This window comes from Onychostoma macrolepis, chromosome 25, assembly GCF_012432095.1.
Source record: "Onychostoma macrolepis isolate SWU-2019 chromosome 25, ASM1243209v1, whole genome shotgun sequence".
Taxonomy (NCBI): Eukaryota; Metazoa; Chordata; class Actinopteri; order Cypriniformes; family Cyprinidae; genus Onychostoma; species Onychostoma macrolepis.
The window spans coordinates 7,589,520-7,612,874 of NC_081179.1; the positions used below are offsets into that span (position 1 = coordinate 7,589,520).

The following is a 23,355-nucleotide window of genomic DNA, read 5'->3' on the forward strand; positions in this document are numbered from 1 at the left end:
AGTGTAACTTGTGTTTTCAATTAGTCATGTAACTGGAACTGACAAAACACAAAACCACCATAAAAGTATCATAAAATATTCACTAATTCACTAATAATGTTTAAATTCACCCTAGATCTCTGGTTAAGAGCCCACTGGAGATGATTTTCATTGAATAAACAAATAAAATTTCAGTCTGTTGGATCTTTATATAGCAATGCTCTGATCACTAATGAGAATTAGCCCATAATCACTTCCTGTTGGTGACCTTTTGACTTATTTTGATGATGCAAAGAGGTAGAGAATGAGAGGTATGAAGACTGTGAACAGCTTGCATAACTCTTATTTTTGATGTTAGCCAACAGCTGAGGTGGATGTGGGTAAATAATAATAATAATAATGCTGGAATATAATTCTGAAGTCTTTATTAAAAAAACTCTTAACAGCAGCAGCTGTTCAGTCTCTTCCTCACAAGAGTATATTCTCTTCATTAAAGCCCCAGTAGGAACTAATATTATCAACATCAAAATGTCATTATAAATACAGGAATTCAATGTTTAGATATTTATAATAAATTGGTAAATAAAATTAATAAATCTAATTTTAATTAAATAAGATATATTAAATGAATTATTATTAATTATACTATTAATTAAAATAATAGCATCAATTAATAAAACACACATTTATCACAATAATTTGAACTACTCCATTTAATATTAATTTGACATTAAGCATATTTCTTTACAGGCATGCAATATTGATTCCTATGTTCAGCAAGGCTGCATTTATTAGATTAAAATGACAGTACAAGCAATAATATTGTGAAATATTACAATATAAGAGAACACATTTCTGTTTGAGTATATTTTCAATTATAATTTATTCCTGTGATGGAAAGCTGAATTTTGAGCATCATTACTCCAGTCTTCAGGGTCACATGATGATCCTTCAAGAAATCATTCTAATGTGCTGATTTGTTGCTCAAGAAACATTTCTTATTATTATCAACGTTGAACACAGTTGTGCTGCTTAATATTTTTGTGGAAGTCATCATACCTTTTTTTTCTTCAGGATTTTTTGATGAATAGAAAATAACAGCATTTATTTGAAATAGAAATCTTTTTTATCATTATAAATGTCTTTACTGTCACTTTTGGTCAATTTAATGTGTTTTTTTAAGAAATAAAAGTATTAATTTCTTGAAAAAAAAAAATTACACTACTTTTGAACGGTAGTGTATGTATCTTAATTTGGATAATATTTTGTTGACAAAACACTGTAAATATTCTGATTGGCTGCTTTTGTGATGTTTTTATTGTCCTTTTCATCTTTGTGAAGCTTAGCTTGCATACATTTCATTAAGCAACCTAAAAATATTGTAAAGTTTCAATCTCTACTAGAAGGTTTTCACCCTCTGTCCTTAAGTGGATGTAACATTTTTCATTTTGTTTTAGTTGTTGATGCAGCATCCTCAGTCTAGCACCTAGCAATGCGTATCTGAAAGAGTCATGCAGGTAAAGTGGGTCAGTTACTAGGCTTGCGTTTTGCAGCGTTGGCACAATTTGTGAAGCACCTTAAGAGAAACACAATGAGTTTCAGCATCAGCCACAGGACAGATAAGTTTCCAAATCAGCTCGTGAACCCCTGCAGTTGGCATTTTTTGCAGCGTTGTGAAAGAACGGAGAATCTAATACTTTAAAGTCAGTGACCCGATTCCCTGTTGTTTTATTAGGGTCAGCACTGTGTCACTGGTCTTTGTGGTGCTGCACATTTAATGCAGATTGCGTAATACTGAACATGTTCCCTATGTTTCAATCAGTCTACCGCGACTCGAAATGTCTTTCTGTCATTCTAAGGGTCAGCGCGGATCTGTTGTTCCTGTGCTGACACACAGATTTGATTTTTGTATTTTTTTTTTTGCACAGTCCAGCAGTGCCTCTGAATAATGAACAGATGGTGTTATTTTGAACAGGTTGTTCTTCAGGGAACGAAGTGCGGCCAAATGGCTGTGCTTCTTCTAAACTTTTCAGTGTTTTATTAAAAGAGCATTTGTTTTTAGCACACACATCTGTATTGTCAGATCAGATCTGTTTGCTGTCCTTGGATGGTTTTAACTGTGATTTTTGTACTGCTCTTCTTTTGTGACAGGATGGATCAAAACATTTGACAAGTACTACAATGACCAAACCCAGCATATCTTCAACAACATGGTGGTGAAACTGGCCGAAGATCCTCGCCGGAAATTCATTTTGTCGGAAATCTCGTTCTTCGCCAAGTGGTGGGAAAGTGCAGATGTACAGAAACAAGAGGCAATGCGCAAGTGAGTAATGTTTTATTGTTAAAGGGTTAGTTCACCCAAAAATGAAAATTCTCTCATTAATTACTACTGTCGTTCCAAACCCTTAATACCTTTGTCATCTTCGGAACACAAATTAAGATATTTTGGATTAAATCCGAGAGCTTTCTGACCCTGAATAGACAGCAACGCAACTGACACGTTCAAGGACCAGAAACGTAGTAAGGACATCGTTAAAATAAAGTGACGCAAATAGTATTTTTTGTGCACAAAGAAAACAAAAATAACGGCTTTATTGAATAATTTCTTCTCTTCCGTGTCAGTCTTCGATGTGTGTTCATGACAGTACCATGACGCGTGCGAGTGATGCTGCTGACGCAGGAGCCGGCGTTCTGACGTAGAACCCGGATGCGCTGCGCCTTGTTTACAAGCAGAGGAATGTAGATGCATGCGTTGTGGTTCTCTCGTGAATGTGCATCGAAGACCGACACGTAAGAGAAGAAATTGTTCAATAAAGTCGTTATTTTTGTTCACTTTATTTTAACGATGTCCTTACTATTATTGTTTTCTTTGTGCACAAGAAGTATTCTCGTAGCTTCATGAAATTAAGGTTGGACTACTGATGGTCACATGGACTATTTTAACGATGTCCTTACTACCTTTCTTGGCCATGAACGTGGCAGTTGTGTTGTTGTCTATGAAGGTTCAGAAAGCTCTCGGATTTGTGTTGTGAAGATGACTGAAGGTCTTACGGATTTGGAACGAAATTTTTGGGTGAACTATCCCTTTAAATAAAATGTAAAAATAATATGATGATATTAAAATTGTATATCGAAACAAATTTAAAAATCAAACTTTGCCCTATTTTCTTCTTAGTTTGTCTTCGTAATTTATTATCAAAACTTGCTCTGCCTTTGAAAACAACTTTCCATTTTAAAGAAATTAAATTTGATTTGCATTAAATTGATTGAAAGTTACAGTAGAGAGATTTATAATGATATAAAAGTTTACTATTTAAAATAAATGCTTTTCTTTTGAATTTATAAATCAAAGAATATTGAAAAACAAAATGTATCACCGTTTCCATAAATATATTGAGCAGCACAACTGTTTTCAACATTGATAATAATAGGAAATGTTTCTTTAGCGGCAAATCAGCATATTAGAATGATTTCTGAAGGATCATGTGACACTGAAGACTGGAGCAATGATTCTGAAAATTCAGCTTTGCATCACAGGAATAAATTACATTTTAAAATACTTTACAATAGTAAACAGTTATTTTAAATGTAATCATATTCCATCCAATTCACAATCCAATCAATTCCTGACTGAGCCGCTATGGAAATCACTTGGAAAATGTTACATTAGGAATGAAAAATGGTTCTCTGCATTGTTGGTTGTTCAGTTCCCTCATTCTGTCTTTTGTGTTTAGATTCGGTCCCTCATGCCCACTCTTGATCGGTTCATCTTCTTAACTCAGTAATCCGCTGAAGGTTAATTAGTCTAGATGCTCCTTATATACCCCGATCTAATGTCGTGGATTTCCTCACCTCATCTTGTGATCAGTGCTTTAAATTTTAAGAATCCTTTCTAAGTCCTTTTTTCTTTCAGGCTGATCCTTAGCGGACAGCTTGAGATAGTGACGGGAGGCTGGGTCATGACGGACGAGGCCAATGCTCACTATTTCGCCATGATCGATCAGCTGATTGAAGGCCATCAGTGGCTAGAGAAAAATCTGGGTAAGATTGTTTTGTGGATGGTGTGGCTTAGCAATTAGTGCATTTGTTCTAGATGTGGGCGATGCGGGTTTAATTTTAAAAGTGGCTCCTTTGGATTGGTTTAGAATATTTAATCGGTGTGTTACTGCAGGTGTGACCCCTCACTCAAGCTGGGCCGTTGATCCATTTGGGCACAGCGCCACGATGCCTTACCTACTGAAACGGGCGAACATGAGCAGCATGCTGATCCAGAGGGTCCATTACTCCATCAAGAAGCACTTTGCTGCCACACGGAGCCTTGAATTCATGTGGAGGCAGACCTGGGGTAAATGACTACAAAAACATGCATTGACATTTAAATATATTTTTTATATTTAAAAGCATTGTTATTACACATTTAGACATTTTTAATTTTATATTTTCAGTTTTGATTTTAATTGTAGTAAATTTAGTTTTTTTGTCTTTTTTTTTTTAAAAAAAAAAAAAATTATTAGTTGTTTTTAATTTTTTTATATTTCTATTTAGCATCATTTCAGTTAGTTACCAAGGCAATTTTTAAATTATTTAAGGTTGCTTTTTAATTTAATATTTTAAATGTACTTTTATTTCAGTTTGTTTTAGTAATTTTAGTATTTACGCTTATTTTATTTTAGTTAGTTGCCGAAGCAAAGCTTTTCTTTTTTGTTGTACATTTTTTAAGGTTACCTTTTTGCTAATTTTTCTTTTTATTTCAGTTTTAGTAATTTTAGTGAGTAATTTTAGTAGTTTAATCTAATATTTGTATTTTACTTTACTTCACCTTTATTTCAATTAACGGAAATTATTTTTAATCATCTTTTTATAATTAATTTAATAATAACACTGTTTAAACAACATTAAGAAATTTATATATATATATATATATATATATATATATATATATATATATATATATATATATAATTCAAAATATGTATATTTTTTCTTTTTTATTGCAATAAGAAAAACAATTGTTTAATAGTTTTAGTTTTGGTTAACAATCAAACCACTGCTTTTAAGTAGTGCTTCATCGTCTGGCACTTTTATGCTTTAGACATGAATGATATCTCAAATTGAGGTGAAGGGTTTTGTTACATTTCTTAGTGATCAAACTTATGATTTTCTCTCGGTCGGAAATAAAACGTGAAAAGATCCATTAGACTCTCATTGAACCATATCTAGAATATCATACTTTGTATACTTTTGACTTTGGCCAGTAAGTTTCATATTAACACTCTAGAAACTGTAAAAACATTCCTTAAACGCATTAAGAAGCACCTAGTAACACTCTCGCAACCAGGCAAAAAAATAAATAAAAATACTAGCATCATGGCAGTGTGTTTTGCACGTGCAAGGACTGCTCATATTTCTTAAGAAAATGTAAAATTCTAGTTAATAACTATAATAGACCAGAATATAGCGTTTGTAATCATTAACTACATGTTGGAAAGGCTTTAAATGTCTAATGAAGTTTTCGAAAACACACCCTTGGCAAATGCTTTTGAAAGCTTTGCCAAGGTGCCTTGCCAACCCATCTCAGTGGCTTAGAGACCTACACATCAAAGTTTATTTATTTCATTTCTTTATTTTCAGATATTGAATCGGGCACAGACATGTTCTGCCACATGATGCCATTTTACAGCTACGACGTGCCTCACACGTGCGGCCCAGACCCCAAGATCTGCTGCCAGTTTGATTTCAAGAGGCTGCCGGGCAGTCGAGTCAACTGCCCGTGGAAGGTGCCGCCCCGAGCCATCTCAGATGCCAACGTGGCCGAGAGGTGAGACCGTAGGGCTGATTGTTATTAAACCAGGGAATTAATTTGATTCGGGGGAGTTTAGCCAAAGAATGAATGTAGGTTAATTTCCTGTGTTAGCCAACAAAATTCATTTGTCCATCACCCAGCTGGCACCAACTGTATTGAGTTGCGCTTGAACTGGGCTCGAACCCAAATCCACTGCTTTCTCACTCCGCAGAAGAAAACCTGGATATTAACAAGCTTGTAGCAATTAGTTTGCACCTGTCATTACACTTCAGAGTTCTTTCAGGTTTACTGGAATAGGCAGAGGGTTTTATGGGTACACCTTTTAGCTTCATGAGTCATTTCCTTCAAAATGTTCAAACGTGTTTTCTTATTGTTGTATGACTAGACATTGATCTGCTAGGATGAAAACTAGGGCATTTAAGAATAATTTGTTTAACTAAGATATGAATTATAAAAAATTACATTCATTTATGTACAAATAAAATTCTATAATAATAACAAATTTTAAAAAAATGTGTTAATTGCAAAATATAATATAATTACAAAAATACAAAAATATAATTTTATTTTCTATAATTGTATTAATTATATAGAATAATTACAGGAATGTGGAAAAAACAGCAGTATTGTGAAATATTATTAAAACTTATTAACTGTTTTCGATTTTTCTGAAATTAATCGCGATTAATCACAATTAATCCCACCTAACATTAAACTTTTTAAATATACTTTTATATTGCAATAATTTCACATTTAATGTTCAAATGAATGTAGAAACAACACAAAGACAGTATATTTTTAATATTCATTTAATGACATCTTTTTTTATGACTGAAGGCCAGTATCACTGATACCAATACTACTGATGCCTCTATAAAATTGTTATTTTTTTCCCTAATATTTGACCATTGCCATTCAACATTACAGTATAATTGAGAGCTATCAATTTTAATATTTATTAGACTTTAATAAAATATCTTCTAATTAAAATGAACTTTAAACAATCTTCACATAAACCCATTATAACAAATGTCATATTTAGCCACCTTTGACCTTCAGCAAGTAGGACATGCAGAAATTGAATAAAGTTATCAAACACTAAATTCTAAATTTAATATAGATGAATCATTAAAGCTATAGACCTAAATGTTATTGATTTCCTCTTTTTTTTTTTTTTTTTGTTCTTTGATGAACAGACATCACAGCAGCTGGGTTAATAGGTTATTTTGGGTGCTGTTTTTTTAAGAGCTGCTGCTGCTGATATGAAATGACAAAGGCTACAGCGTGCACTGGCGCCTTTGTGCGTGCAATTGGAGTATTTCACGTTTGACTCGCGCCTGGCGCTGAGGTGAAGTGGAGCACGCGTCTGAAATGTTCGTAAAGACTTTCTGTGATTTAAATAAATGCACTTCTTAGCAAGAAAAAAGAGACAGAGGCAGAAGTTATGAGTGGGGTGGCCAACACTAGCCCCGCCCCTGTGTTAACGGCGTTAAATATTTTTAACGCATTAAACTGAAAAAATTAATCGCCTGCATTAACGTGCTAATTTTGACAGCAGTAGTGTATATACACCACTTTTTGTTAATTCAATGCTTAACTTGTTTTTAATCTATTGCTAGCCTTAATAAAAACCAATCCAGTGGATTCACTTCATATTTGACATTTTCTGTTTCAGAGCTGGCGTTCTGCTTGATCAATACCGTAAAAAATCCAAGCTGTTTAGGAGCAAAGTGTTGCTGGTTCCTCTGGGGGACGACTTCCGCTACGACAAAGCATTAGAGTGGGACCAGCAGTACTTCAACTACCAGAAACTGTTCGATTACATGAACTCTCACCCAGAATTGCATGTAAAGGTATGTTTTCTGTTAAACATAGAGGCTCTAACGTGTAAATCAATAGAAAACTACAATAATTCTCTGTAGGTTTGTCAGGAAGAGGTTTAATTAGGTCTAAATCCATTTCTGCAATGTCAGAAATCTTTTTTTTTTTTTTAAACAAACACAGCTCCTTCAGCTCAGCTTTTGATGTACAACTAGGAATAATTTGAATGAATAATTTCAATTTCATTTCATGTACAAGAGTACAGATGTTTTGGCTTTCGGAAAATGCTAAATGAATTTGAATTGCCCTGAAAGTAAATCTCTGTATTCCCAGGCCCAGTTTGCGACGCTGACAGATTACTTTAATGCGGTGTACAAGGCTAATGGAGTCGCTCCTGGGACGAGACCACCCGATTACCCTGTGCTGAGCGGTGACTTCTTCGCTTATGCTGATAGAGAGGACCATTACTGGAGTGGATACTACACCTCACGTCCCTTCTACAAAAATTTGGACCGTGTGTTAGAATCTCACCTACGGTTAGTCAGTAGCTGGGTTTCCATCCAAAGTTGCAAATTTAACTTAAACATAAAACATTTATGAATAAGCATCATCACTTCCTGATAAACTGGCACTAAATATTACAAAGAAAAGTGGGAGAAGCCACTGAATATAATAATTTTCATATATAATAAATGACTTGTGCCTCGGAGAAAGCAGACGAAACACAATGAATGTGGTCGTTGAATTTATTCAGCAAATATGTTTCCAGCTCCCTTTATTCACATTAACCCTTTGTCGCTCAAGACAAAAACCACCTCAAGCCAACGTAAACTTTTCTGCAATTTTTTAAATTTGGCATTTCCATCACTTGTTTCTACGGAGCCCTGCACATGACATGCAAAAAAAATAAAAATAAATCGTGGACACGATTTATTAATTAGTTTCCTTGATTTACTAGATTGTGCGCACGATTTAATAAGTCATTCCCTCGTTTTAAGTAAATCGTGCGGTTGATGTAATAATTCACGCCCTCGTTCTAGGTAAATTGTGCACACGTTTGAATCATTACCTCCTAACAGGTGCTGGTGCTTTATTAATTAGTAGGCTACGTATCTTATCCGCCGCCTTTTTGAAAAATTATTCCATGCAACGCTGCAAGGCTTTTGAGAATGTCTCTATAACTCATTCCCAGATCAAAATAAAACCCAATTAAAGTGTCTGTGCCCATAACATGACATAACATAGCAGCAACATGTTTATGAGAATGTGTACGCGGACAGGAAGTAGGCTACAACTAATTATGTTGTGCGTACGATTTACTAGAACGAGGGCATGAATTATTATATCGAGCGCATGATTTACTTAAAACGCGGGAACGACTTATTAAATTGTGCGCACGATCTAGTAAATTGAGGGAATGAATTAATAAATCATGCCCACGATTTATTTATTTTTTCTTGCATGTCCATGTGCAGGGCTCCGTATGTTTCTGATGCGATACTTCTAAATGTGCATTAAAACGGTAATGGAAACATAGGTAGTGAAAAATCCAGTGTATGTCCAATAATATCTCAAACTGTTAAGATGCATCTTGCATCAGTACCATTATATTTAGTAGCTAATTTTTTATAATATCAGCTGATATTTAATTGTTTATGTTCATTTACCTATTTTACTTGTAGATAAATTTTTTGTCTTCATCATATATCAGTATTAATATTAATTTTTAATCATTAATTTTTATTTATAAAATAATGTATACAATTTTTATATAAAATATTATATAATTTTTATATCAGCCATTTATTGCTATAACTTGAAATTACAAATAACTATAAATTATTCATCATTATTGGCGTTTTATTTAAAGTCAGTGAATAAAGTGTTTGCACTTTTAACAGAAATCAGTCTACAAATGGTTCGTTTATAAATGTCTCTGCAAATTAATCTGGGATGGAAGAGTATTTTTACATAAAGCTGTTATTTAACACAGTGTTAACGATTCAACAAGTAGCTTTCAGTCAGAAGTATGCTAACAAGGTTTTGTGGAAGCCTTTTAATTTTTAATTGGCAACACATTTAAATTTGCACTGACAAACTGCTGTCGAGGTATCTGAATTTAATCCATTATTTTAGCAACTTTGGAAAGTGTCTGGTTTTATTTGCCAAAGATTCAATTATGCTTCCAATAAAGGCCTGTTCTCTGTGGCATTACTGGGGAATAATTAAAATAGTTATTCTCCAAGTGGGTGACAAGTTTTTCTCCTGAATTAAGCACTAGGCATTGCCTAATTACTGTCATTACTTAGTCTTTAATTCTATTATCATTGGTTTCTCAGTTTGTCAAGCCTCGCTGTTCGTTCAGCATCATGAACTGTTGTGTTTTGATTTTGTGTTTGCTGTAGAGGGGCAGAGATTCTCTACAGCCTAGCGGTGGCTCACGCTCGGCGTGCGGGACTGGAAGGACGTTATCCCGTTTCAGATTACTCCCTCCTCACCGATGCCAGGCGCAACATAGGGCTGTTCCAGCACCACGATGCCATCGCGGGCACTGCTAAAGAGGCTGTCGTCATCGACTACGGAAACAGGTCTCTGAATGAAAGCTTGCAGATTTGATCCGCATTAACTGATTTGAAGATTGAAGGAAGTCTCTCAGGGTGTTATTACTGAAATATTATCTTTAATGGACCATTTTTAGCAATTTTAGAGTTTGGATTGACGACTTTCAATTTGTAAGCGGTTCTTGATTCGTTTCCCCCCCCCCCCAGGCTATTACGTTCTCTGGTCGGTCTGAAACGAGTGATCATTAATGCTGCACACTTCCTGGTAATAAAGAATAAAGACATTTATCGCTTCTACCAGACGGAGCCTTTCTTAGAGACGGTGAGGAACAGCCTTGGTTTTTCTCAAATCAGACACCGTGTTTAACCCTTGTGTGGTGCTGAAAATCATTTACCTTATTTGGTGTTCCCAGTCAAAAATGACAAGCCTTTTAAAGGGGACAGTTCACCCAAAAATGAATTTGAATTTTTGGGTGACCTGTCCCTTTAAAAATCGCTTGTAAATCTCTCATCATGCCATATTATCACCAAATCTTGAATTCAGTCTTTTTGTCAACTTGTTTCCTTTCAATTAGTACAGGTTTTGGATTTATTTTAGGAACTGATTAATCATAGGCCTCTTTCATCTGAGCTTATGCCACCTCAGTTTTTGAGCGTGTAGTATTTCTCAATCATTTGGGCAATATTTACTCAAAAACAGGTGCATAAGCTTAGATAAATGAAGCCTATGATTAATCAGTTTCAATACAAAACCTGTGCTCATAAAAACAAGAAGTTGACAAAAATATTGAAACTAGTGCTGTCAAACGATTCATCGCATCCAAAATAAAAGTTTTTGTTTACATAATATATGTGTGTGTACTGTGTATATATAAATGCACACATGCATGTATATATTTAAGAAAAATGTTTATATATTAAATAATATAAATTATATGACTATAAATTCCTACATGTTAGTACATATTTTCAAAATGTATTTATATACACCGTACACACACGTTATGTAAACAAACACACTTTTATTTTGGATGAGATTAATCGCGATTATTCATTTGACAGCACTAATTGAAACCAATATTTGATAATAATAATAATAATAATATAACAATGAGAAATGCATATGCAGTTTTGGTAGGCTGGCCATTTTTGACCACTTGAGCAAAGTTATTAGGTTTAAATCCAATGTGACCAACATTAGCTAAGATTTTTGGGAAAAAGAGAGTCTTTTAGGGGTCAAAGTGACCAGAACACAACACGAGGGTTAAGAGTCTGACCTTTGACATCTGTTCATGTGACTGCAGGATGACAGACGCGCCACACAAGACTCTCTCCCGCAGCGCACGCTTATCGAGCTGGAATCTTCTCCCAGGTAAGATGTGCTATCTGTAGAACTTGAACACTGCAAACGCTGTCATTTTATTCAGTGTGTAGATACGATCTTCCTCCTCTTCCTCAGGTATCTGGTGCTGTTTAACCCCGTTGAGCAGGAGCGTCTGTGTGTAGTGACTGTGCTGGTGAATTCGGCGAGAGTTAGGGTTCTCACTGAAGACGGGCAGACTTTACCGGTTCAGCTGAGCGCGCAGTGGGTGTCTGCTGTTGAGATGAGTGGAGAGGTCTACCAGGTGTGTCTTATTTGTGTCCATTCGCTCCTGGATCTGAAATAAAATCAGTCTAAAAACCTACACTCTTTCTTGTCTTTTCGTTCAGGCTTCTTTCATGGCACGCCTCCCCGCTCTGGGATTGGCTGTCTTCCACCTGTACGACTCTGCGGACTCCCCCATGACCCTGCGCTCTGATACGCTGCTCAGGATTCCGGGACGGGGTCAGAGCATACGGGGTTTGGACCCTCTGCCTGTGCGATCGCAGACGGTAGACGCCCAGCCGTTCTACATCCAGAGCCAGTCTCTCACTCTGGGCTTCTCTGGAACCACAGGCCTGCTGGAGGTGAGATGGTTTTGTGTGTTAGGAAATGAAGTGAGAAATTAACCGGTGCTTGAGAGTGTCACTAAAGTGACTAAAATGCCTCAGGAAGTTGAGTTAATTCCCCTGCTTGTTTTTGTTTTGTTTACACCATTACCTGATTTTGCATAATTCCTTAAGTGTATAGACTGCTAAGACAAAACAGACAGCATATGTAAATGATTCAGTCAAAGGCAAAATTCATTCTTAGTGAATCCCCACTTGTTTTTATATGAATAGAAAATATAAGGATGTGCAATATATCGGTTATCTTCCAATATTGGTAATTTTTTAACGGTCAGTCTATATTGTATGTATAAATCTCAACTGATATTTATAAATGCATTTATTCATTTAGATTACCTTTGCCGTCATGTAAAGCTCTTTAAAATTAATCTTTAAAGTAGTAATAATTTAATAACATTGTTAAATGTAATTTTTGTATACTGTACATTATAGCGATGCCTAAATTTATATTATATTTTGTTATTTACGGTAAAATAGTATAGAATTTTAATATCAGTTATCGGCCAATATTAATTTTTTTTTTACTTAAAAAAAAAAAAACAATTATTTGGCATTATTCTATATTGTATATAAGCCAGTATATACTGTATAAATGACCTTTTTGCCATCTAAAGCTCATATTAAGTAACTAAAAAAACAACTGAATTTAATAATGGTTTAAACTAATCTTCAGGAAATCTCACAATGAATGTCCATTTTGTATATTATAATGTTGTGAAGCCTGAATAAATATAAATATATATATATATATATATATATATATATATATATATATAAACACACATACATATATACACACATGTATATATGTGTGTGTGTGTGTGTGTGTATGTATATGTGTGTATATGTATATATATGTGTGTGTGTATATGTGTATATTAGGCATGGGCCGGTATGAGATTCTGACAGTATGATAACCTTAGATAAAAAATCACGGTTTCACGCTATTGCGATTACAGCATTTTTAAAAAGCAAATTTTTAAATGTCTGGGTAAAAAACAACAACGTTTTTTCCACTGAACACAATATATTTCATTTTAAGAAACCTATAGAACATTTTGGAACAGTAAACATGCCAGGCTAAATAATTAAAATAAATAATTGAATTCTTGTTAATTAAATTACGTGCAGTCACTTAAGTGAGCCTAAACCTGCAGCTCAACAATAATCAGAACATAAATTAATTATTTTCTGTGTAAAAAAAAAAAATAAATTCCTTCTAAATGAAAAAGAAAAACAAAATGCAGTCACTTAACCTAAACCCACAGCTCAATAATTCAAAACATAATTTCTGTAAAAAAATTAAAAAATGCAGTCATTAAACCTGCAGCTCAACAAGGTTTTTGGAGATATGCTCACTTTCTACCCATTCATCTTTCAGTCCAAGTTATGAGCGGTGAGGTACAAAGATGTGTGCACATACACATAAGGAGAGCGCGTGAGTGTGTCACACCATATAACACTCAAACAGTGGCAAAGACACTTGAGAGCCAGCAGTTTGTTTGTTTTTTAAATTACTTGATTTTGAACAGATGTAAACAATGGCAGGAGGCCTAAAATTATAGACGTGATACCAGCTAAATTTAATTAACGTACTAAATTGCAGAAACGTAGTACTTTAGTCTGATATTCCCCGCGCTGTGGAGTAACGTGAGGGAGGAAACTAGTTGACGTTAGCTAGTTAATTAGCCATGTTATCTGCCTCGGTAGCAAGCCAAATAGTATTTATTTCAACACTGAAACAACCGGCGAATGGGTCTCTGTCTTGAACGAGGGTGAAAGAGGGAGAAATGAAGACGACACAGATATATCGTTTGTGTACGACCTGGAAGTATTTATTTATTGATCTGCGCCAAAACGTCATCTGTATGGAACATCGTTGTGTACAGAACATTAGTCTACGTTACCCAAAAAATTCCCATACGGCAGACTTCGTCTTTTTCGACGGGGGAAAAAGTTCCAGGGATTCACCTCCTTTGGCCATCATCCTGCACACAGGTGACTCTGCCAACTCTCGCGAGACAAATAAGCAACCCCAGCTTCAAAAACAAGCCCAACATTTTTTTGATTTATTATCATCAATATTATTTATTACCAATTAACGAGCCTGCAACATATTAAACTGAAACCACTCTTTTATCTGAAAAGCAAAACGAAGCTACAAAACTCGTCTCCAATCACCTGTGAGCAGAATAGGATTGGAGAGATGGAAAAGGAGAAAAGCACAAGAGCTTCAAAGTGGATCTGTAACATAACATAACATAGCCACATATTCATAGCCTAAAATATATAGGGGTCATTCTATGGAAATGTCCATTTTTCTGTCCCTGGAAATATTACAGAAATATTACACTTGAAAAACACTTGGTTAGAATTTTTTTTTTAAATATATTTTTAAATGAAACAATTTGTTATTTGAACAATTACACCTTCTTGAGCCATCAATGTGGCAATATTTGTTTTTAATTAATTATAAAGAATTCCAAGCACCACAAAACTGCTCGTCCCCACAGCCATGTGCAGAAGGAAAGTGCTTTATTTTGAGGTCAAAAACAGGTTTCTCTACCATTTTAAAATAAAATGATGTATACATAACTATCAAATAAATGACATAAAAAAAACAAAATGCCACACAAATACTATAGAAAAAAAAAAAAATATATATTAAATTATATATTAAAATAATATTATATTATATTAAAAAAGAAAATATTATATAATATTATTAAAAATATGAAAAAATAATAATTAAGCTGTAATTTATGTGTATTCGTGAAGTCAAAAGGTAATCTAATAATGTGGTCTAAGTTTAAATGTTAAAAAAAGAAATACATTTTAAGACATCTTGCCATACCAGGCTATTCGAACCAAATGTATTTACTCAGTATTAGGATATGACTACTTGTTTTTTATTACAGCCCGTGATAATTAATACATTACAATAACATTGTAAAAATTAGGCTAAAAGAAAGTCATCCCACTCCTCTATGTCTATGTCTGTCATCGCTTGGATTACAGCATCACGCGCCGCCTTTTTGAATGTGATTTTTCTCCAATGAGGGGGCGGAACATATGGCAAATTACGCTACAGCACTTATATTATTGCACTGGTTGGCTATTATCTGCGAGCAGACAGAGTGTCAATCAATGCATTGGAGAATACAACGAACATAAATAAAGAAACAAAGTTGCTTGTCAGATTTCCCTAACAAGCAACCATATTTTTAAAATAAGCCCAAAAAACTGCAGCCCACGACCAGGGATTTTTTTCACGCAACTTTACAAAAAAAGAAGCCCAAAGTCGCGTATAATACGCAGACTTGGCAACTGTGCTGCTCGCATCAACCGGAGGAGGAGGGGCTGTGTGACTCGTTACGCTCTTCACCGCTCACAACGGAGTACTGCACTTTCCGTCTTTGACGACACGTATTTGACGTGTTTGACGACAAAACTGCACATACCGCAGGAACGGTATAATGAAAATCAACTCCACTGAGCGAAGCGAAGTTTCCAAGCTATGACATCAGCAGTGTTTTTTTTCTTATTGTTGCCAAAAGAAATGAAACGTATCCCTGTCCTATTTTTGTAGTACATATGCTGTTGTGTCCTCTTTTAGAGTCTGAGTCGGCAGATAAGTCTACAATGATTAATTCTCTTTCGCCACGCTCTTTTCTCCATCAGAGCATTCGACGTAAAGACGATCCCCAGGAGGTGAGGGTACAGATTCAGTTCCTCACATACGGAACTCGACCCTCCAAGGACAAGAGCGGGGCCTATCTCTTCCTGCCGGACGGAAATGCCAAGGTAGTGGCCGGTGGTCTTGACCGGGGCGAAAAGCAATTTACCAAACAATTAACACCTTCCTTTCTGCTCGCTCTCAGCCGTATTCACAGAGAGAAGCCCCTGTAGTGCGTGTGATGGAAGGGCCTCTCTTCGCTGAGGTTGTGGCACATTATCAACACTTCCAGCAGACGGTCCGCATTCATAATGTTCCAGGTACTTCCTCCATCCATCTGTCTCGCACATAAACACGATCGTGTGAGGACACCTTGCCCTGTCTGATCAGTTATTCCTGACATATTGCTTCAGGAGTTGATGGTCTTTCTCTGGACATCACCACCATGGTGGACATCAGAGATCAGAATAACAAGGAGCTGGCCATGCGGCTGGTTACTGACATTCAGAGCGGAGAGACTTTCTACACAGACCTTAACGGCTTCCAGGTGAAGTACACGCACGTCTGCAGACTCTTGAGGTTCATCAAGCTGCCGCTTTGTTCCTCAGAGTCTTTAAAATAATCTTGGTTTTATTTGAGCAATCAGTATGGAGTAAAAGTTCACCTTAATTTGTCCTAGACTCAGATTACTCTCTGGCCAGATAATCAAGCTAATGCTCTTGTGTTTTCCCTACTCATCAGATCCAGCCTCGCCGGTACTTCCAGAAACTTCCACTGCAAGCTAATTTCTACCCAATGCCTGCCATGGCATATATTCAAGACAGCCAATACCGGCTCACGCTCCACACGGCCCAGGCACTGGGCGTCAGCAGCCTGGCCAGCGGTGAGTAGGGTTTGCAAATACTGATATTGCAATAGTGTTGTTGATATGATTATTTTCACAAATTTATTTTTATTTTTTTTATTTTTTAAATACAATTTTGGCGCAAAAACTAAAATGGAATTAAACACTGGTTTACATAAGTTTATTTACATAAACTTGAAAATAACAGCATGTAAATAATAAAGTAGTGTGTTTAATGGCATTTTAGTTTTCGCAACAAAATTTGTATTGTATAAAAATGTAATTTAATAAAAAAAAAAAACTCAATGACATACAATATAAATGACAATTATATATTGTATGTATATGGTACAATTATATTGTATAAATGTAAGTTTCACTGATTTAATGGCAAGTTAAAATATAAATTATGTAACAAAAAAAAACAAAAAACATTTTTTAAAGTTTATGTAAATAACATCCAGTATTAGAAATTTTATTAATTAAAATTCAATTGAAGTTTTATACAATTTTGTTTTTATGTTAAATACTTTTTTTTTTTTTTTTTGTGCAAATACTAAAATGCAATTAAACACACTCCTTTTAATTGGATGCTATTTACAAAAAACAGTATTTAGCCCAGCTTATTAATATTAATTTGGTTACATGACTTATTTATATATTTTATATAACCGTTTTATTATTTACTTATTTTTTTAACTAAATTTCCTAACTAAAAATCAGTGAAACTTCTTGCACAGTATAATTGTACCATATTGGTTATCGGGTCATTATTATTATTATTATTATTATTATTATTATTAATTAATTTTTTTAATTTAATTAATCTTTATTTATATACAATTGTATTTTTATTTATTTATTTTTAAATACAAATTTTGTTGCAAAACTAAAATGCCATTAAACGCACTACTTTATTATTATTTACATAAACTTTAACAGCATTGGCTAATTGGCTTATTAATATTCTGTTATGTGACCTAGATGCTTCAGGAAGGTTACTAAGAAACAAAAGCATGTCCTAATTAATATTTATGAGCTGAGCTTTTACCGTAGTGGGAATCAAACTTTTTTTTCACCTGTGTACCAAATTGAGCTGACAATACAGAGAAAAACTCTCCTCAGTATCGACTTGATACCAAAATACTGGTACTTTTTAGGTCTATAGCAGTGAGTTTCTTAGCAGGATGAAACATGAATCAGGGACTGAGATGGTAGGGAGGAGGAAAACACTAACAGTGGGACACTCTGCTCTGGTTCTGTATTGATTTGATGCAATGTATCCAATAATGAAGACGAAGTGAGTGTACTGTCTAATGCTTTGCCTCGCTCTATGCTATTACCGTCCTCTCCGTCCTCATCCTTCCCTTGTACACTCTTTCCATTCTCTGCAGGTCAGCTGGAGGTGATCCTGGACCGCAGACTGATGCAAGACGATAACAGGGGTCTGGGGCAGGGCCTGAAGGACAACAAACGAACGGCCAATCGCTTCCGTCTTCTGCTCGAGAGGAGGAGCAGCAGTGGAAAGGTGAGGATACAAATGAACCAAACCAAAGTCAAACTCAGGCTCTGGATTAGTACATGCTCATTCTGACTACTTAGACAGGAAGAGATAGTCAAACATGTAAATCAACCAATCATGCAAATTAAAATTAAATTGAACTGAAAATTTGTTATAGTGATCTGTAGTAATAATAATGAAACTATAGATTAATCAGCTAAACACAGCCCTAGCCCTAACCCTAACAGCGTTTTCTTGCTACTGAATGCTTCAGACAAAACTAAATATATTGTAAGAAATAGATTTAGATTGAAGAGTTAGATAAGAAAAAAAATGGATTTGAAAACTTTGGATTTGTAGATGCTTATTCTGACCACAAACTTATTTTGCTTGGACAAAATAATCAGTGTCACATAAATTAAACTAAATATTAAAATAAATTCAAATTAAAAGAAGATTTATTTTAGTTTTATATAAAGAAAAATATATTTTTTGGGGTCTTTTTTTTTTTTTCTCTCTGACGAATTTATTTGATTTTTAAAATAAGATTTATTTTATTTTTATTTAAAGAGAAATATTTTTGGGGTCCAGGGCACATCTTCAGTCCCCCCCGTAATAATAAAAATAAAAATAAAAATAAAACTACACTAAAAAAGCCGTACATAGTTTACATACTACTCAAAACTAAATTTATTTTAAGAATTAGATGACAAAAATCAAGACTAGTTGTTCAGACTTCAGATTAGTGCACACTTATTCTGACCAAGAACTACCTTTTTAGGTTGCTTTACATGTCAAATTGCTTTATAAATAAAATTAAATAATTCAGTTCAATTAAATAAGATAAAATAATTATTTTATAATAAAAGACAATTTTGTTTATTTATTTTTCCCCCTGTAATTATAATACAACTATACACTTAAAGCAGAACATAGTTTACATGCTACTGGATGCCTCAAGCTAAATTCAAAATATTTTAAGTATTAGATGAGACAAACCATGGCTAAATTTTTCTCCGAATTGCAGCCTGCTTCATTTTTATTACAATTTTATTTCCTGGCTGACTGATAAAACCCTGCGCGCCCTGACTGCCGAGAATCATAGCAGTTGATTAATCTGATTGGAGCCTGCAATTTCGGCTTTACATGAGAGATCTTGTTATGCATACCAAAATATAGGTGTCCTGTAGCAGCCAGAGCGGTGTGCAAGTGCTCATTTCACCCAGTGTCCTGTAGGGGGCTCTCTATTGTTACTCATGAGAGCTTTGTGAAGGCTCTAGGGACAGTATCATTCTGAGTCCAGCCAGTCTAAAAGCTGGCAAGTGTGTAATAATAGATAATGGGCTTCAGAGTTTTTACACACCGGCTCAGACTGATTTAAATAATATATTTTTATTTTAATCATGCTGTCTCCTGAAAGATTATAAATAATACAGTGTCCTGCTGTATATTGAACACTATATATATATTACAAATGTATTAAGTATATATTAATAATACAATCATTTCTTTATATATATATATATATATAAGATGCATATGCATTAACAAAGTGCCCCTTTGTGTTTCTTTCCATTCCAGTTCATCATGCCCCCCTTATACATATCATAACCTCTTTTTGTTTTTTGTTCCTGTCTGTCTATCACTTATCATCCTGTCTTTCTCTCCTCATGCATGCAGCCTGCTGGCTCCTATGCCAGAGTCACCAACGTGATAAACAAAATCATTGCTGGTATTTTAGGAGATGGCCAGGAAGAGGTAACATTATTGCAGTGGTGGAGAGTAGCGCCGTAGCAGTTTTGTGGAGCCCTAGTTCAGCTTGTTACCATAGCAACAGGCGACAGGTTTCCACCTGGATTAAGAGGCCAAAGGTCGTTTCCTGTCCACTATCTCTACCTGTGCTGTACCGTGCCCCCAAACCTTTTATATGATAACTGGCTGTAGATCAGTAGTATGTAGAGGTAGAGTGAGCGCATCTCATACAGTGACCCTAAAAAGTTACCTGATACATGTCTGTATATTCCAGCCGGTGGACAGCAGACCGGTCAGCTTCCCATCGCTGCTCAGTCACATGACCTCCACCATCCTGAACCATGAGGTTCTGGCACTGCCTGTGTTGCCCAGGAAACACGGCGTGCCGCCCATGCGTACCTTCGCTCCATTGGCTGGCACCCTGCCCTGCGACTTCCACCTGCTGAACCTCAGGAGCATCCAAAGCCCGGTAAATGAGAGCCCTGGGAGAAAAATGTGTGTCAGTATCGATTTCACCTGCTGTGAAACTGATGAGGACTTTGAGTTCGTAAACGAAAAAAAAAAACCTTTCACACTTAGTGTTTGAGATCTTGTGGTCTGGCGGTTTTATTGGGTGTGTTTGGAGGGGGATTTATTTTCACGGCATTTATTTGGTATCATTTCATTTTTTTCAGCAGGATGCTCACTCTCCATCTCCCTTCACGGCTCTGCTCCTCCATCGACTGGGCCTGGATTGTGGTCTGGAGGCCCAGAACCCTGGTTTCAACTGCACCACCACACAAGGCCAGGTCAGTGTCTTGACTTGAAAAAAAAAAAAAACTACTGTCACTAATAAGACTTAAAAGGTGTCAAATGTGTTGGGGAAAAAAAAAATATTATAAACATATTATTCATTTTTAATTTGTGTGCATCTTATGACTCAATACGATACATTGAAGATACATATGAAGCAGGTACCGATGCGATGCGATATGTTACACCCCTTTTTACGATGCAGTGCGGTCCGATTTCAATTCTATTCGATTCAACACAATGTGATTCGATGCAATGGAGAAAATATGATCACTTTTAATGCCTTGAGGCCTGTTTCATAAAACAAGTTAACCAAATAAGCCAGGCTTATTTCATTTAGTCTGATTGTCAAATGAATTGGTTCCATAAAGCAAATTTAACATAGGCCTAGAGATCAAGCTTAGTCACTGTGGCAACTTATGCTGGGAAACTAACCTGGTCTAAAGCAGGCCAACTGTCAGGCTAAGCTGAGCTCCTCTAACACTGACCAATAGGAACACAATGATATTACCACTGTCTCACATACTATTATTTTACTTAAACAAAAAAAAACAAAAAAAAATGTTACAGTCTTGCCATGCAGCCTTTCTCTCTGGTTTTATGACAGCTGTAGCTTTTATAGTTTGCAGAAGAGAGAGCAGAACATTAGAACATTACAATCCAATTGCTCTTTAAAGCATTAAAATAACTAAATTAAAAGTTAAAATCACTGAATTTAAAATGAAAATAAATAATAATAAAGAAAATGACTATTTTAACTGCTATAAGAAACGCACATTAACTCATTTGAGCTTAGTAATTAGTACTGTACTAGCTTACATTTGATTTACCTATTATAATAGTCCCTTTACAGTCACTGCTATCATAAAAATACACTTATATGTAGGTTTAAAATTGTAAAAAAGACACATTTAATGTCCAACAACAAATATTTTAGCAAAATGTATATTTTACTCAATTATTGCGCTCCTATTCAATTGTGCTCTGTCTGTTTAGCGCGCCCACTCCTGACAGCGAAATGGATATGTTTGCATGAATTTCTAACATTTACAGATGAAAAATATACCTGTGACATGTCAGTTATGCACTGAGGAAAACACGTCTCAAATGCATTAAACAGCACAGATATATTCACTGTTTGCCATGGTGGGTCGATCTGATCCATGATCGACATTAAGCTTAAGGATAAGCGTCCACAAAATAGTGAGATTGTGTGAATTTAATTTAATCGTCGAAATAACCTAAATTTTGATTTGTTAGGTTATTTCAAGTCCGGTTTTGGACTTTAATTCCCTGCTTTTCCTCGGGTCTCTGTGCTGTCACTTTCTAAATAATAAAAGTATAGCGCATCCACTAGTAATTATATATAAATAAATCGGTTTTTACAGATGCAAATATGTTATAAACGATGCATCGCAATATAAATGCCAAATTGTAGCCGATGCACACTTTTTAAACCGATGCATCGTATCGTTAACTTTTTATGCCGATGCACCGAGCGAATCGGGGAATCTTCCCATCCCTAGTGTATGTGTGTGTGTGTATATATATATATATATATATATATATATACACTTTTAATTTATAAAATATTTAAATGTTCAAATGTCATTGTTGTCTTAGCGTTATTTATATACTATAATTTGTTTTTATTCATATTTTGAATTTGCTTTCAGTTTTATATTTTCAGTTTTCATTGTAATTAATTTCATTTTTAGTAATTTTATATGCCTTTTGTCTGTTTTTATATTTTTATTTAAATGGCATAAATGTCAGCATAAATGGCTGCCCACTGGGTGTGTGTTCACTGCTGTGTGTGTACTTTGGATGGGTTAAATGCAGAGCACAAATTCCGAGTATGGGTAACCATACTTAGCCACATGTCACGTCACTTTCACTTTAAAGCTTTTCACATTTTATGGAATAATCCCCCACCCCGTGCCAAAAAAACAAGGGCCAATAATAATGATGCAATGCATAAACATATACATATGCACTCACACATGCACAAGTATATACGCATATATACACATACAAAAAATTGCGAGGAAAAATAAATAAATCCTTAATAAAATATACCAATACCAGTGGTTACCCAATTATGGAAAAAACAGAATTGTGACGCATTGCTACACTTTATAAAATTTAAAGTATGTGTCCAGATGGTTAAGTGCAGTTATCAAAGGTCACCTTGCAGATATTCAAAGGAGAACTTCCAAATCCGTAAAAATCTCTTCAGTTTACCTACAGTCTCTAATCTAATCTAATCTAATCTAATATATATATATATATATATATATATATATATATATATATATATATATATATATAAGCAAATTCAAAATATTAATAAAAGACATAATTTAACATTATTATTATTATTAATGAATAAATGTGTGTTTGTGTATATATAAAATCCAAAAATATCGGCACCCTTGGTAAATATGATCAAAGAAGGCTGTGAAAATTAATCTGCATTAATGCTTTTGATCTTTTATTGAAAAAATTCACAAAAATCTAACCTTTCATTTTATAATAAGAATTTAAAATGGGGGAAAATATCATTATGAAATAAATGTTTTTCTCTAATACACATTAGCCACAATTAACGGCACCCTTTTATTCAATACTTTTTGA

At 34.8% G+C, this 23,355-nt stretch overlaps 1 protein-coding gene across 4 annotated transcripts in view; it reads left to right on the forward strand.

The window, feature by feature from the left end:
• man2a2 (mannosidase, alpha, class 2A, member 2) overlaps positions 1–23,355 on the forward strand; it is a 39,963-nt gene that overhangs the window by 8,716 nt on the left and 7,892 nt on the right. For 2 of the 4 annotated variants that reach the window (XM_058766921.1, XM_058766922.1), the window contains exons 6-23: positions 2,131–2,302; positions 3,893–4,019; positions 4,147–4,324; positions 5,611–5,797; positions 7,458–7,635; positions 7,937–8,139; positions 10,009–10,191; positions 10,372–10,486; positions 11,469–11,536; positions 11,624–11,789; positions 11,875–12,111; positions 15,835–15,957; positions 16,035–16,149; positions 16,243–16,376; positions 16,571–16,712; positions 18,068–18,201; positions 20,201–20,395; positions 20,601–20,714. In XM_058766921.1, coding sequence (XP_058622904.1) covers positions 2,131–2,302; positions 3,893–4,019; positions 4,147–4,324; positions 5,611–5,797; positions 7,458–7,635; positions 7,937–8,139; positions 10,009–10,191; positions 10,372–10,486; positions 11,469–11,536; positions 11,624–11,789; positions 11,875–12,111; positions 15,835–15,957; positions 16,035–16,149; positions 16,243–16,376; positions 16,571–16,712; positions 18,068–18,201; positions 20,201–20,395; positions 20,601–20,714 — 2,771 coding nt within the window. Of the gene's footprint in view, positions 1–2,130; positions 2,303–3,892; positions 4,021–4,146; positions 4,325–5,610; positions 5,798–7,457; positions 7,636–7,936; positions 8,140–10,008; positions 10,192–10,371; positions 10,487–11,468; positions 11,537–11,623; positions 11,790–11,874; positions 12,112–15,834; positions 15,958–16,034; positions 16,150–16,242; positions 16,377–16,570; positions 16,713–18,067; positions 18,202–19,854; positions 19,933–20,200; positions 20,396–20,600; positions 20,715–23,355 lie in introns of all 4 variants that reach the window. The other 2 variants (XM_058766924.1, XM_058766923.1) reach the window with 2 other exon arrangements.